The following is a 13,174-nucleotide window of genomic DNA, read 5'->3' as shown; positions in this document are numbered from 1 at the left end:
GTCAAATCTTAATCTTGAATCTCCGGATTCCAGAAATTCTCTTTTTCCTTGCTCTAATCTGCTGTCAGAAGTGACATTCGTCTCCCTCCCTTTTCCCCCGCAACCCCGCATCAAACACCACGACCACCATCCACCATTCACCATGGAAACCGATCCCGGATTCATCGCCGCTCTCGAGGAGGCCAAGCAAGGATTGGCCGAGGGAGGTGTCCCCATTGGAGCTGCCCTGGTGTCCAAGGATGGCAAGATCCTCGGTCGCGGTCACAATATGCGCGTCCAGAAGGGCAGCGCCGTTTTGCATGTACGTTTCCGCCTCGAGTTTTTTTCTTTCTTGGTTGGACAAGCTCGTGTATTATTATCAAATTGTCGCGTTGGGTGGTTTTACTGTACTAGCAGCCTGCCCTTGCATGATGACGTAGCTGAGCTGCAGGAGCTTGCGAACTAACTTTCCAATAAATTGCAATTAGGCTGAGATGTCTGCGCTTGAGAACTCGGGTCGGTTGCCTGCTTCGGCCTACGAAGGTGCCACCATGTACACCACCCTGTCGCCATGCGATATGTGCACCGGTGCCTGCATTCTCTACAAGGTGAAGCGCGTCGTGATCGGCGAGAACAAGAACTTCATGGGCGGGGAGGAATACCTTCTCAACCGTGGGAAGGAAGTGGTGGTCTTGGATAACAAAGAGTGCAAGAAGTTGATGGAGGACTTTGTCAAGGACAAGCCGGAGCTCTGGTAAGTTGGAACTTGCTTTTCCATTTTGTCTTTCCATTTTTTTGCAGCATGGTATCATTTCTTTCACCCCTTTTTCTATCACACACTTCCGCCACTTTTTAATTTCTGGTAAGAATTCCCGGTCTGACTATATGAACCCAAACAGGAATGAGGACATTGCCGTCTGAGTCATCGTGAGAAAAGGATTTTGCAGATACGCTGCAGCGGAGATATCCAATATGTATATATAGCCAACAAGAGAGCAAATGAGTCATACCCACATAAAGCGACGATCTTAAGCCGCCGTCAAGCGGTGGATTTCCTCGAAGTAGAATTTGAGGTCATCGGGATTGACGAACGGAGTAATGCCTAATCACCACCAGTATTATTAGTATACGCAAAACTTCAACATCCAGACCGGGATATATCTCACCGTGTCCCAAGTTGGCAATCCAGCCCTTCTTGCCCGGCCAGAAGCCGCGGACCATAGTCTCCACGGCCTCGGTGATGGCCTCGCGGGTACCGTAAAGAACACCCGGATCAGCATTGCCCTGGAGCGTCACACGACCGTTCGCGATCTTCTTGGCCTCGGCGGGATCATGCAGCCAGTCCAGACCGACAACGTTGTAGCCAGACTCGCACAGATCCTCCAAAGCAAACCAAGCCCCCTTGGCGAAGACCGTCATCGGGACAGGTTCCAGACCCATCTCCGTCAACTTCTTGGGGAGATTCTGGGAGATGTAGCGCAGATACGGGAGAGAGAACCGGCTGAAGGCCACGGGCGACATCTCCCCAGCCCAGGAGTCGAACACCTGCACCAGCTGCGCGCCGGCCTCGACCTGAAGCGCCAGGTACTCGACACAGATCTCGGCGATCTTCTGCAGCAGAGCCTTGGACTCCTCGGCGTATCTGTAGATCCACTTCTTCGACTGCACGAAGAGCTTCGTACCTCCACCTTCGACCATGTAGCACAGCAGGGTCCAGGGCGCTCCGCAGAAGCCGATCAAGGGCACCCGGCCGGCCAGCTTGTGGCGGGTGAGCGTGATGGCCTTGTAGACGTAGTCCAGCTCGGCCTTGACGTCCACCTTCTTCTGCATCACCTTCTCGTACTGTCCGTCGTCCGGCGACTGCAGCGGTTGCGGGAAGTGCGGGCCCTTCTTGTCGACCATCTCCACCTGCATGCCCATGGCCTGGGGGATCACCAGGATGTCGGAGAAGATGATGGCGGCATCGATGAGTCCGGCGTACCGCTCAATGGGCTGGAGAGTCAATGTGGACGCAATCTCGGGGCTGCGGCAGCATTCGAAGAAGTCGCGGTTGCCTTTCGCTTCGTGGTATTCGGGGAGGTAACGACCAGCTGTAGCAGAATGAGCCACCCAGGTTAGTGACTGTTACTGCACATTCTTCTTCCAGCCGCAGGTCCTTGATTTGGAGGATGGAGGGGGAATGCGTACCTTGCCGCATGACCCAGATCGGAGGACGAGGAACCTCCTCGCCTAGTGGAGAACTAGTTAGCTTGCTTCGATGATGAGCATGTATTTGCAGTTCAGGCTACCTCTGGCGGCCCTCAGCAGGAGGTCGTTCTTCAATGGTGCAAATTGTTCTGGCATTTTGGTTGCAAAGGTATGTTACAGAAGAGGAAGAGGGGACCTTGGGAAGGAGGGGTTTCCATGACATGCGCAGGTCCTGCCGCTCGGTGCCTCGGGCCGCCAATCGGCTGATCACCGCTGACTACGCGGAGTAAAATTAAGTTACAGTGGGAGTTGAGTAAATTCTCCGCCAAAAGACCCGAGGCTGGATCGCAGGTTCGACATACTCAGGAGCCCCTCTTCAAAATTGCGGGTATAGGGTGAAAACTGTGGTTATGGGGCATGGACAAGAGAATTTGAATTAAATGTTTGATTGCTAGCTATAAAGCTTCCATACACCATGCTGCGGCCACTCCCGTCGTGGAACCTAGACCTCCAGAAATAGATATCCCAATATTCCTAAACTTCTACAAGCGCAACACTCAACCTACACATAGACTTTGGCAAGACACTAAGTCGAGGTGTGGATCGAGAAGCTGGGCTTTACGTCCTACGACGAACCAACGCAGACCTATTTTCAATTGATGTTAGCTTTCAGGTTGTCTCAAGAGCGTGAGTAACAAAAAGTGAAAGGGTAACAGAGGTGTCAGCAAAAAATTAGAGTGTAAGTTGTTGCTGTTTTTGATCTTCAAAGCCGTAGCTACGAGTTAAAAAGGATCATCATCCACCGAAGGAATGTGTGCACGAAAGACAGATTTTAAAAAGAAAAAAGAAAAGAAAAGAAAAGCTCACCTTTGTTGATTCATCATATAATGGAGCGTAGACTACGTTCCATTATGTAGATGAGAGAAGGATCACAACATTCATGACCATGAAAATCATTTCATTCATCCAATCGTCAAGACTGGCAAGAAAGATATCTAAAACATGGTGTGCATGTCACGTTCAAACTAGACGCGAGACGCTTAGTCGAAAAGACCGAAGCCCATGTCCTCGTCAGACTCCTCAGCCTCCTCGGCAGCGGCCTCGGCAGCGGGGGCATCACCGCCAGCAGGGGCAGCGGCGGCAGCGGGAGCGGCAGAAGCGTAAGCGTCAGGGTTGGCGATACGGTCCTTGAGCTCCTCAATCTCGGGCCAGGAGATCTCAGTCTCGATGGCAACAGCGAGAACCTTCTTGTAGCTGTTGACCACGGAGTGGACGACAGAGGGAAGGGTGGGGAAGTTAGCGGCCAAAGAGATGCTGGTGATGGTCTTGATGGCAGCGCTGAAGGCATCGAGGAGCTGGGACTCCTCGATGTCGAGAACCTCGGCACCGAAGGTCTGACCCTGGTCGTAGACCTGGGAGATGGTCATACCGTAGGTGAAGGGAGAGATGTTGAGCATGTTCAACAGGGTGGCCTCGGAGGGGCCGACCTTGGCACCAGCCTCAACGAGCTTCAGATCGGTGGTGATTTCAATGGTACCACGAGCAATCTTGGTGGGGACACCGAGAGCCTGGAAGAAAGAGGTCTTACCGGGTTCCATACCGGTGTTACCAGCGGGAATCCAGACATCAGCGGGGGCAACGGCACCGGCACGAGCGGGAGCAGCGACACGGTTGGCCAGGATCTTCTCCTTGGTGGACTTGAGGTCACCGTTGGTGAAGATGAAACCGACGTTACCTGCGCGACTCAGTCAGCTTCCTAGCTCCTTAACGCAGACGTGTGGATCATGACATACCCTTAACGAAGGGGAGCAGGCGCTCGTACTCCGGGTTGTCGGTGACGAAGCCCTTGATGGCACGGCGGACCTTTGATTACACCATTAATATGCGACGGCCAATTGACGACAGGGGAATGAGAGACAACTTACCATGGTGTTCTTACCCATCAGGACGACACCCTCACCACGCAGAGAGACACGGATCTCGTGCATCTGCTGGGAGCTGACATTGTCGACACCGACAATGAAGACGGTCTTGTACTCATCGAGAAGGGCCTTGAGCTTCTCGAAGTAAGCGGCCTTGGTAGCAGACTTGCCCCCCATTTCTCCTTATTTCGCTGAAGAAAGGCTGTTTAAGGGCAAGGGAATATTTGTTGAAGTTGTTGTTGTCCGAATAAATCGAAACGTTGAAGGATCGAAGAAACAATCGCGCCGCGGATTTTAGGAAATCTTTACTCGGTTGTGGCCTCGCTAGCCGATATGTCACGTGGGCCCCGCTCTGCGCTTAGCTCCAGCTCCTGCTTGGAGTAGGCGGTGTCGCATGCGGTGTCGCACTCGCGGGCGGTGAGAGGCTTTTTTTTTTCTGCCTTGTGCCTATTCCATCTATCGAATCGCAAGTGGGGGCAAAGGTTGCTTTCTGCGATTGCTACTTGCGATATCCATTATTATCGGGGCCGAACCACCATCCTTGAGCTCCAATCAAAGCGGTACACCATGGCTCTCAACTTCCAATACCCCTTTCAATGCATTCAGTTTGTGGAGAGGCCGCAGGCTAAGCTTCTGCTTGCCTCCGCTGGCCCACGGCTGTACTCTTACTCTGCCGAGACCGGCCAACGACTTGCGAGCTGGCCACAAGATACCAGCTCAAGTGACCAAGAACCCCCAGAGAAGAAAAGAAAGGTCTCTACGGCGGAGGGCGGCTCTGTGGAAGAGTCCGAGACCGCAGAGAAGACCGAGAAGTCGAAGGCCCCGCCTGCTTGGTCGAACATTCCCATTGTCACTAGCACATCGAACGGCGAATATGTTATTGCTGTCACAGGAGAAGACAAGTGTATCCGCGTCTTCCAGGTCCAAGATGATGGTTCATTCCAACAACTCAGCGAGAGGTAAGCGTGGCCAATGATACGTTCCAACGAACTGAGCGCGCTCGTCGTTGTATACTAACGCTGCCCCCGCAGAATTATGCCCAAGCGACCATCCTCTATAGCATTGACTAGCGATGAGACCACAATCCTATGCGCCGACAAATTCGGAGACGTTCACTCTCTACCCCTCATCCCCAGTAATGAAAAGCCCGCCGTTGCTCCCAGACCAAACAGAGAGGCGAAACTCAGCCATCCTGCCGCAACCAACCTGACCGTGCACACAAAGGGCAATCTGAGAGCTTTGGAACAGCAACTTGAACTCGCCAAGAAGAAAAAGGAAGCAGGGGAGGAGAAGTCCGGCCCCTCGTTCGAACACCACCTCCTGCTCGGCCACGTCTCGCTGCTCACCGACATGCTCTTCGTATCTCTCCCTTCCGACACCCACAAGCGTACCTATATCCTGACCGCCGACCGCGACGAACACATCCGTGTCTCCCGTGGCCCACCCCAGGCGCATGTCATCGAAAACTACTGCTTGGGTCATACAGCCTTCATCAGCAAGATCTGCGTGCCGCGGGACGCTCCCGAGTACCTGATCTCCGGCGGAGGCGACAACTACCTGATGGTCTGGAACTGGACCGAGGGCCGTGCTCTCCATAAGGTTCCCTTGGTCGAGGACTCATCCGCCGCTGAGGTGGTCGTCCGCGGAATCTGGGCCACGACACTCGGGGACCTGCGACTCATTCTTGTTGCGCTTGATGGGTAAGTCCATTTGATCTAAACAACAATAACCGCAGAAACCGAGAACGATCAGCCACTAATCCTCAATCATCCTCAGATCCTCCCAACTCCAATGCTTCACCCTCGAAGCCGACGGCTCCCTCAAGCCCCAAACCCCCCTCGACCTCACCGGCAATGTCCTCGCCGTGACCAGCATCGAGAAGGACAACACGCTGCTCATCTCCGTCGACTCCGTCCGCACCGCGGGCTCGACTAACGAGTGGCGCGCAAGCCCCTCTGCCCCTTCCATTTTGCTCGAGGCCTTCCGTCTCCAGCAGGGCACCGAAGGCTCGCTGGGCTGGGAACCGACCCTGCAGTCCGCGACCGGCGCTATCAACGCCGTGGGTACGTTGGAAATCGCGGCTACCACCGAAGACAAGAAGCGGGGTGAGCTGAATGATCTATTGTATGCCATGAGCAAGCTTCGCAAGACGCCGAGAGGCGGGGAGGACGAGTAGACGAAGTCATCAAAATGAACCAATGTATACCTTTTGTGAACGTACGCGAGTAAACTCTTGTGCACATCACAAACGATTATGTAATTGTACATAGTTATTCTTAGATATTGACATATTCCGTGTAACAGGCCTTGTCAGGGATACGACGATAATCAGACGTTGCTACCAGTAAGAAACTCTTCCGGTGTCGTACTGAAAGCTCCTGCAGTTTCCTGTGTTGAGAGTGTTCGTCGTAGGTGGGGCTATCTACACATCTTTGCTACGAACCCTCCAACTCATGTATTCTGCGAAAAGCCCGTCGCAGAATTAGACTACTTGAAGCGGCCACATTATACCATCTCTAACCAACCCCAACCATGCCCTTGATTCATCTCAGAGGGTTCCAACCCATTTCTGATCTCACCCACATGTGAGACCGTTGAAATCGTGAAACACCTCTTTATGGAATCCGCCGCGGGCCAAACATCCCACATTTTCTTCGCCCACTTCGCCCACCCCTACCCCCAAAAACAGGAGAATGAGAAGATCAATAGAAAATAGACAAAGAAATTTAAACTCGCTATTGACAGACGGCTAGCTCAGAGCCAAGAGCCACACTGTATCTAGTTCGGGCACATGGGCATAGATAGCTTTTAATCCCAGCTGCCACGCAGAGTCAACCACAGGGCACACGGCACAAGCTATGAACACGATCATGGACAGCATACTCTTCTCGTGAGAATCCATCTATCCACAGCAAAGTTGAACGAATCCCATACAGTAATTTACCACTACCGACCAACCACAAGAAGCAACCACCATGCTAGGCAAGTAGGCAAAACAGCCTGGAGGCATTCCAAACGGGAGTAAAAGAGATTATATTCATATTTACAGAAAGTACATCCCACCCGCAACACACACCTAGAACAAAAGACTATCACCCGTCATCCCCACTTCGGCCAAACCTACCGCCAAATCCACCCAGATCACGGCGGAAGAACTTGCCGATGTTCTTCAGATTTTCGTTCAGGTTCGCAGTGGCGCTGCTCTCCGCGCCGGGGTTGCTCGGGGCCGAACCTGTGGGGTTGGGCGTTGAGGAGGCCGAGGTGAGGATGGCTCCGCTGCCGCCACCACCAACACCGGATGTTGCGCCTGCGCCGCCTCCTCCGGGTATCGTGGTTGCCGAGGAGCCGCTCATGGGAGTTCCGAAGCGGTCGACACCGTCCTTGGCGGCGGAGATGAGGGCGGAGCCGAGCAGGGATGCGTCGAAGCGGGTGGGGAGGTTCGTGGCGCCGATGGACGCGGCGGCCGAGCCGAGTCCCAAGCCCTGGGAGACCGAGGTGGAGGTGGGCGCAGTGGTGGATTGCAGGGCGGTCAGCATGGGGTTACTCTGCTGCAGGTTGGAGGCGTAGCGATCGGATGCGCGGTGGATCTGGAAGAGTTCCAGGAGGTGATTCTGTTCCTGGCGGCTGCGGATGCCCTTCATGTCAAGGATCTTGCGGAAGTTGGTGTTGTTCTGGTCGGCGATGTGGACGAGGTACGCCTGCACGAGGGCCTCGGGGGGTGAAGGGTGCACCTGCAGGGTCTTGAGGAGGGCTTCAATCTTAGCGAAACTGCTGTTGACGCGCTTGACGAAGCCGGCGGGGGCGGGATTTGGGAGAAGTGATGAAAGACCGGCTTTGAGGGCGTAGGCATCGAGGAGCATCTAGACACAGGTGATTAGTTTGGGAGAGGCAGCGGGACGTAGACGGTGATCGAGAATAGTTTACCTGCTCCGCTCCAGTCTCTGCAATAGGCTTGGACTGGAAGATGTTGGTGGTGAAAAGGTTTGAGATCAGCTCTACAGTGTGGTCTGCAAAAGCCCGCGCGTATTGCTGTTTGTGTAGTAGTTGTAGAGTTTCCGAGCACTTGGTCTGAGTCTTTGACAAGAGTTCGCCCACGTAGGAGCTCTGGTCGCTGACATTTTCCAACCGACTCCAGGGTATATTGCGCATTTCGCGCCAACAAGGTTCCAAGTCGATCTCAACCCTCCGTACAAGACCTCGAACGGTTGCAGACGCGATGCCCATGAATGTGTCCGCCTGGCTCTGCAGGTCCACGGACTGTTTCAAATTCTTATCCAGCCTCCCCTTAATCTTCTCCTCTAACTGGTTACAGGTCGTGTAGCAGTAATCGGCAGTGTTGAGAACCAGGATGAGATCCTCGAGGTTGGGTACCTTCGATGGTGTGTGACCACTGGGACGTTCACTGATGTAGTAGAGAAGTACCTGTTGTGCGTATTGGTCCAGGTACTTTGCAAAGACCTTCGCCAGGTCTGCAAGGCTTCCGCCGGTGGACAATTTCGCACATTGCTGTAAAGCATGTCGGTAGAAGTTGAACAGATCCGTCGAGGAGGATATCACTATGTGAGAGTCGAACTCTTCGTCCGGCGGCTTAATCGGCTGCTGCCGGTACTTGGGTATCAGTGCAGCCAGTTGCTTTTCTTGAGCCTCGACCCAGACGCTGAGATAGGGCTCAAAAGCCTCCGATATAGCCTGGCCAAACACCGGCGCCTCGCTCGAGGCGAAGGTATCAGTAGAGGGACGAGCGGGGCTCACAAAGCGTCGCTCAAGCGAATGTTCGAAATCCAAGGTTTCTTGCAAACACGACAGGAGCAGATTGACGTCGATCGATTGCCCATTGCGCACCGAGCGCGAGAGGATGCCCTTGAAGTCGTCCCTCGTTCCTTCACAGAAGATATTGGTGAGTGTCTCATTAACCTTCCAAGACGCGGGGAAGATGGGCGCGTATTCCTCATCATAAATCTTCAGAATACGTCTGAACCACGCATACCGCCGCGATATGTTGTCCAGAGATCCTGCCTCCTCGTTATTTCTGAACACCTGACGGTACTCCCGCAGTTGGAAATTGCAGTACCAGGTCACGAGCCTAGATTTGGCGTGTTCGCCCAGCGCATCCATGACCAAGCAACCCTCCGAGAGCGTCGACCTGCGCAGCCCAACCTCCCCCTTGGCGAACGCCAGCTCGAAATCTTCACAAACTTGTTCCAGGAGCTCCCTTTGTATATCTGCCACGTTCTTGCTGAGGAGAGCGATCTGATCGATCGACCGGTACGATTTGAAATGCGCCATGAGCTGAATGACCGCCTGCAGCAGCTGGGCGCAGTCCCGGTATTGCCTGGTCCGACTGAGGGCGCGAAGCTGATCGTAGGCCGTTGTCAGCATCTGCAGCCGCTTCAGGGCTGTCATGGATAGTGTGAGGTTCTTCTTCGCGTTGTCCAATTGTTTGATATCCGCCGTCATCTCCGTGATCGCGAGCTCGGTCTTGGAAGCGCGGTCGCGCACATCGTCGATCTTTTTAAACAGTTCGGTCAGGTCCGCTTTGGCGGCCTGGATGCGCTCAACACTTTCCGCATTCGAGGTGACCTGGTCCTCGACCAGGGCGCTGATATCGTCGTCGAGCTCATCTTCGTATGCGGAGAGGGACTGGGACACTTGTGACACGGCGGACAGCGTGGAAGGATGGGAGAAGATTGAGTTAAGATGGTCGATAGGATCGTAATCCGCTAGTGCAACAGATTGATCAGTGATTGTGCTTCATAGGACGCAGGACTGAGGGTTGTCAGCCAAGTCCGCTCACCTGCATCTAAGGGGTCGATATCGGCCGCTCCATTGGAGGGCATTGGGGCGGTGGTAGTGGTAGTAGTGGTGAACATTCCATTAGCTCTTTAATATAAACACCAAACACATGCTGCAATACCAGCTTGAACGCAGTCGCCGATTCAACATGCACACCACATTCAAAGAAGTACAGGGGGGAGGAAGAACAAAGAGAGCTAGTTAGTTGTTATGGAGTAGGATGGGATGATCAGCTCCAAACGATTGGGGGGGGGAAGCGGGAGGCGGGAAGCGGGGAGTTGGTTCGGAGAAGCTCACAAAGGGCGGGCGGGAGTCCGGCAAGGTTGTCCAGCACTCCGGGCTCAATCAACACCATGGACTTTGTTGAAATTCTTGTCTTGTTACTCCAACAATCTACAATATTTATTGAAGCTTTCATTTTCTTCGCTTACAGCGATTGACAGGTGAAAAGTGTGTGGATTTTAATTAATCTGCCTAGGGGGTATTGTTCTCCAATCACCAGGCTCTTTATTTATGGACATAATATTCGTAGTCTTGGTTGATACATAACAGGATAAGATGGAAAGAAAAACTAGATTCAGTATTTGAGTCTTCAGCCCGGTTTGCCATTCGCCCGAGCCATGCAATAAGAAGCAGCAAAAACAGACCACGTCAAAGTAAGACAAAATTGTAACTCCAAGCAAACACCGTTGGGATCTAGCAAAGTGTGATTTGAACCCGCCGTTCTGTCGTTGGCGAGCGGCGATGCCGAGTGTTTAGACTGTTCCGGCTAGGAAGGCTTCAGGGGGCAACGTTCCCTGTTCCTGTAGATGGATTAGTATGGATATCTTTTGCAAACAGTCTTCTAATTGGTCTTACCTTGAGCTTGGCAAAGTCCTGCAAAGCTTTGTCCAAGTCCCAGCCATTTCCGCTAATAGCCAACTCGGAATACTGCAAGGTCATTCCAGTCTGGCTCATGACTTGAATGACGAGTTGCTCTTGCTGCACTTGAGTCTCACTCTTTCCGGGGGCAGGCATGCCATACCCTTCCGGGGTGGCTGGTGGTCCCACCACCTGCTGAGGAACAGCTGCCTGATCGATAGACTGCTGGGGGGTTGCCTGTTGAGCCGCCGGTTGAGCGGCTTCCTCGGTTTCTGGAGCCCATGCTTCGTTACCGCCGTACGCGCGACAACATAGGATGTCGTTGATGACTCTCACTCCACCCGCGCCACCGCCAGGGCCTAATACGAACGTTCTGTCGAAGCTCCGCGTGTCGATCTTGGAGCCCTTGCCGATTTCGTCGTATTTACCGTGAACTGTGATCAAGAGGCCGCCAACACCAGTGGGACTCTGGCCGGTCGGATCAACCAGTCCTGGGATCGGATAACACTCAATCAGCCAATCCTGAGGATGCGCCGCGATATCCGGGTGTCTTGTAGCAGGAAGGCTGTTCCATAGCTTGCGGATTTTGTCCGCACCGTTATGCGATCGAGACATTCTTGCGGTCAAGTGCGTGATTCTGAGCAGGTTCCTGCTATTCTTGATGTACGCGTCCCAGGCTGCAACATCAGCCTGCTGGGCTCTGGGAGCGGCGGTGTTGATGTTAAGAGTGAATGTGGATTCGTTGTCGTATACGCTATCGAGCAAACCGTTCCGGTCATTGTCGTAGCCCGAGAAGAAAGCTCTAATGAAGTTCTCGGCAATGCAGCCCTCGTCCCGGAAATACGGTGCCTGGACAGGAATCGGGGATTTCTTCAGTGCGGCCAATTCTTCTGCGGTCCGAACTTCGATACCATTGAGGACTCGGAGTTTGAGATACCACTTGAGCATGGTGTCCTTGAACGTAGGGTCGGCACTGAAAGGGGTGTTGGAGAGGTCTAGGAGCTCGAGATTTTCGAACTTATGGCGCCATGCCAGTAAGGACTGTGCGTCCTTGAAGTCGTTGTGCGAAAGGTCGAGGTTTTTCAAGTCTGGGAAAGCTTGCGCCAAGGTGGTGACCATCTTAAGATTGTCAAGCTTGTTGGCCCTCAGACTGACACTCTCGACCGCCCGGCGACGCGCGGCGGGGCTGTCGAACACCAGGCTAAGATTCAGCTCCCAAACCTTCATCAGCGCAGGAAAGAATTTGGATTCAGTTGATGTGCTTTGGAAAATCCCCATGGCGATGAGATCCGGATCGTTGTGTAGATCCGAGAGATCAAGGAGCTTGTTTTCTCGGTTAAACCGCTTGGCGAGGAAAGCAGTCATCTTAGCCTTCGTGTCGGCGGCCGTGGGCGTGCTACCATTCACAGGTAGCATCGCCTGGTCTATCCCAGCTTCATCATATTTTTCAATTTCCAAAATTTTGCCTGCAAAATTAAAGCCGTTGAGCTGAAGCATTCTGTTCAGCAGTTCCGGCTTGATAGACACGATGATCGCGTCGCCTTCGAGCCGCGACTAGTGAACGTTAGTAAGGCGCAAGAGACCTCCCATGATCGCGATCATCCCAAGGAATAAATGCCAAATGAGCGGAAGCAAGTGTCGACCGTCGTTCTGGAGGTACCATCACTGAAAACGAGAGCACATCGGAGAGGACGACGCTGGTGATAACTCATATGTCGATGATCGCAAGTTCTGGTGTTGCACATACCTTAGTGATCCTTGCGCGTGCGCTAGCTCTCGCGTCGGGTGGGCTGAGTTTCTTCTCGAGGAAGGCGATTAGGCTTTCTTGGCCGCCGTCGGGATTCGATTTGGCCTTGCTCCCCTTCCAGTTGTTGACCCTGACCTGTTCCAGATTACTGGCCCGGCCACCTTGGCGGATATTTGCTTGTTGCGATTCCGAGTTGCTGGAAATAGCCTTCTGAATGGCATCGATAGCTCGGGTGGATGTCTGAGACCGTGTTCCAGAAGAAGCGCCGGATCGAACAGAGTCCCCACGACCTCTCTTCGCACGGGCCTGAGACGTATTTCCATCCATGACCAGATCACCTTCCCGATCGACCTTTTTCGCAGCACCCCGCTTGCGGATGCCCCCGCGATCCGAAGCGCTGGGACGGCCTCGAGCCTTTCCGTTCTTCATAGTGGGCAACAAAGATAAAATTCGTGATATTGATTGTGTTTATCGACAAGATTGTGTGCTGGAAGGAGACGAAGTCGGGCGTCGACGATGCGAAAAAGGCTTTTGTAGGCAGATGGAGCGCTGCGCGCTTTGTCGTCCAGAATCAGGCAAGCGGCATTCAATAAAAGATGTTGAAAGAAGTCGCTTACGAGGTCGAGTGGGATGAGATGAAAGAAAGACTCTTTGAATCGGTGTCCTAAATTTGGGGAACCTCTGG

The 13,174-nt window shown here is 53.4% G+C and overlaps 6 protein-coding genes across 6 annotated transcripts; 2 read left to right on the top strand and 4 right to left on the bottom strand.

Moving 5' to 3' along the window:
• BO66DRAFT_391490 (cytosine deaminase) lies at window positions 1–991 on the top strand. The gene is made up of 3 exons (XM_025647272.1): window positions 1–301; window positions 468–733; window positions 879–991. The coding sequence occupies exons 1-3, from the start codon at window positions 143–145 to the stop codon at window positions 898–900; spliced, it is 447 nt and encodes a 148-aa protein (XP_025504511.1). The 5' UTR covers window positions 1–142; the 3' UTR covers window positions 901–991.
• On the bottom strand, window positions 704–2,351 carry BO66DRAFT_471025 (uroporphyrinogen decarboxylase HEM12). The gene is made up of 4 exons (XM_025652829.1): window positions 2,268–2,351; window positions 2,167–2,208; window positions 1,146–2,069; window positions 704–1,081 (listed from the first exon to the last, which is right to left on the bottom strand). Exons 1-4 carry the CDS (start codon window positions 2,320–2,322, stop codon window positions 1,008–1,010), a joined length of 1,095 nt encoding a protein of 364 aa, XP_025504510.1. The 5' UTR covers window positions 2,323–2,351; the 3' UTR covers window positions 704–1,007.
• An 855-nt stretch (window positions 2,352–3,206) lies between these two features.
• On the bottom strand, window positions 3,207–4,265 carry BO66DRAFT_321605 (60S ribosomal protein uL10; the record flags this gene model as incomplete). Its single annotated transcript, XM_025643725.1, has 3 exons — window positions 3,207–3,901; window positions 3,960–4,029; window positions 4,092–4,265. The coding sequence occupies 3 exons, from the start codon at window positions 4,263–4,265 to the stop codon at window positions 3,207–3,209; spliced, it is 939 nt and encodes a 312-aa protein (XP_025504509.1).
• A 344-nt stretch (window positions 4,266–4,609) lies between these two features.
• On the top strand, window positions 4,610–6,386 carry trm82 (putative tRNA methyltransferase). Its single transcript, XM_025644662.1, has 3 exons — window positions 4,610–5,047; window positions 5,120–5,788; window positions 5,865–6,386. The coding sequence occupies exons 1-3, from the start codon at window positions 4,656–4,658 to the stop codon at window positions 6,262–6,264; spliced, it is 1,461 nt and encodes a 486-aa protein (XP_025504508.1). The 5' UTR covers window positions 4,610–4,655; the 3' UTR covers window positions 6,265–6,386.
• Window positions 6,387–7,116: 730 nt separating this feature from the next.
• Window positions 7,117–10,078, bottom strand: BO66DRAFT_391485 (putative GARP complex subunit Vps53). The gene is made up of 3 exons (XM_025647271.1): window positions 9,883–10,078; window positions 8,013–9,808; window positions 7,117–7,948 (listed from the first exon to the last, which is right to left on the bottom strand). Exons 1-3 carry the CDS (start codon window positions 9,956–9,958, stop codon window positions 7,181–7,183), a joined length of 2,640 nt encoding a protein of 879 aa, XP_025504507.1. The 5' UTR covers window positions 9,959–10,078; the 3' UTR covers window positions 7,117–7,180.
• Window positions 10,079–10,335: 257 nt separating this feature from the next.
• BO66DRAFT_471021 (mRNA export factor mexA) lies at window positions 10,336–12,918 on the bottom strand (the record flags this gene model as incomplete). Its single annotated transcript, XM_025652828.1, has 3 exons — window positions 10,336–10,684; window positions 10,740–12,296; window positions 12,490–12,918. The coding sequence occupies 3 exons, from the start codon at window positions 12,916–12,918 to the stop codon at window positions 10,637–10,639; spliced, it is 2,034 nt and encodes a 677-aa protein (XP_025504506.1). The 3' UTR covers window positions 10,336–10,636.
• Window positions 12,919–13,174: the final 256 nt, after the last annotated feature.

The sequence above is a fragment of the Aspergillus aculeatinus genome, assembly GCF_003184765.1.
Source record: "Aspergillus aculeatinus CBS 121060 unplaced genomic scaffold BO66scaffold_21, whole genome shotgun sequence".
Classification (NCBI taxonomy): Eukaryota; Fungi; Ascomycota; class Eurotiomycetes; order Eurotiales; family Aspergillaceae; genus Aspergillus; species Aspergillus aculeatinus.
This window is presented reverse-complemented; position numbering and strand designations above follow the sequence as displayed.

Excerpts from the sequence above, each read along its gene's own strand:
- BO66DRAFT_471025 (XM_025652829.1), bottom strand. The coding sequence starts at position 2,322 with ATGCCAGAACAATTTGCACCATTGAAGAACGACCTCCTGCTGAGGGCC. Across the intron at positions 2,209-2,267 it reads CCTGCTGAGGGCCGCCAGAG|GCGAGGAGGTTCCTCGTCCT; the intron begins GTAGCCTGAACT and ends GTTCTCCACTAG. Across the intron at positions 1,082-1,145 it reads GATTGCCAACTTGGGACACG|GCATTACTCCGTTCGTCAAT; the intron begins GTGAGATATATC and ends GGTGGTGATTAG.
- trm82 (XM_025644662.1), top strand. The coding sequence starts at position 4,656 with ATGGCTCTCAACTTCCAATACCCCTTTCAATGCATTCAGTTTGTGGAG. Across the intron at positions 5,048-5,119 it reads TTCCAACAACTCAGCGAGAG|AATTATGCCCAAGCGACCAT; the intron begins GTAAGCGTGGCC and ends CTGCCCCCGCAG. Across the intron at positions 5,789-5,864 it reads ATTCTTGTTGCGCTTGATGG|ATCCTCCCAACTCCAATGCT; the intron begins GTAAGTCCATTT and ends AATCATCCTCAG.
- BO66DRAFT_391490 (XM_025647272.1), top strand. The coding sequence starts at position 143 with ATGGAAACCGATCCCGGATTCATCGCCGCTCTCGAGGAGGCCAAGCAA. Across the intron at positions 302-467 it reads AGGGCAGCGCCGTTTTGCAT|GCTGAGATGTCTGCGCTTGA; the intron begins GTACGTTTCCGC and ends AATTGCAATTAG. Across the intron at positions 734-878 it reads AAGGACAAGCCGGAGCTCTG|GAATGAGGACATTGCCGTCT; the intron begins GTAAGTTGGAAC and ends GAACCCAAACAG.
- BO66DRAFT_391485 (XM_025647271.1), bottom strand. The coding sequence starts at position 9,958 with ATGTTCACCACTACTACCACTACCACCGCCCCAATGCCCTCCAATGGA. Across the intron at positions 9,809-9,882 it reads TATCGACCCCTTAGATGCAG|CGGATTACGATCCTATCGAC; the intron begins GTGAGCGGACTT and ends CTGTTGCACTAG. Across the intron at positions 7,949-8,012 it reads CAGAGACTGGAGCGGAGCAG|ATGCTCCTCGATGCCTACGC; the intron begins GTAAACTATTCT and ends ACCTGTGTCTAG.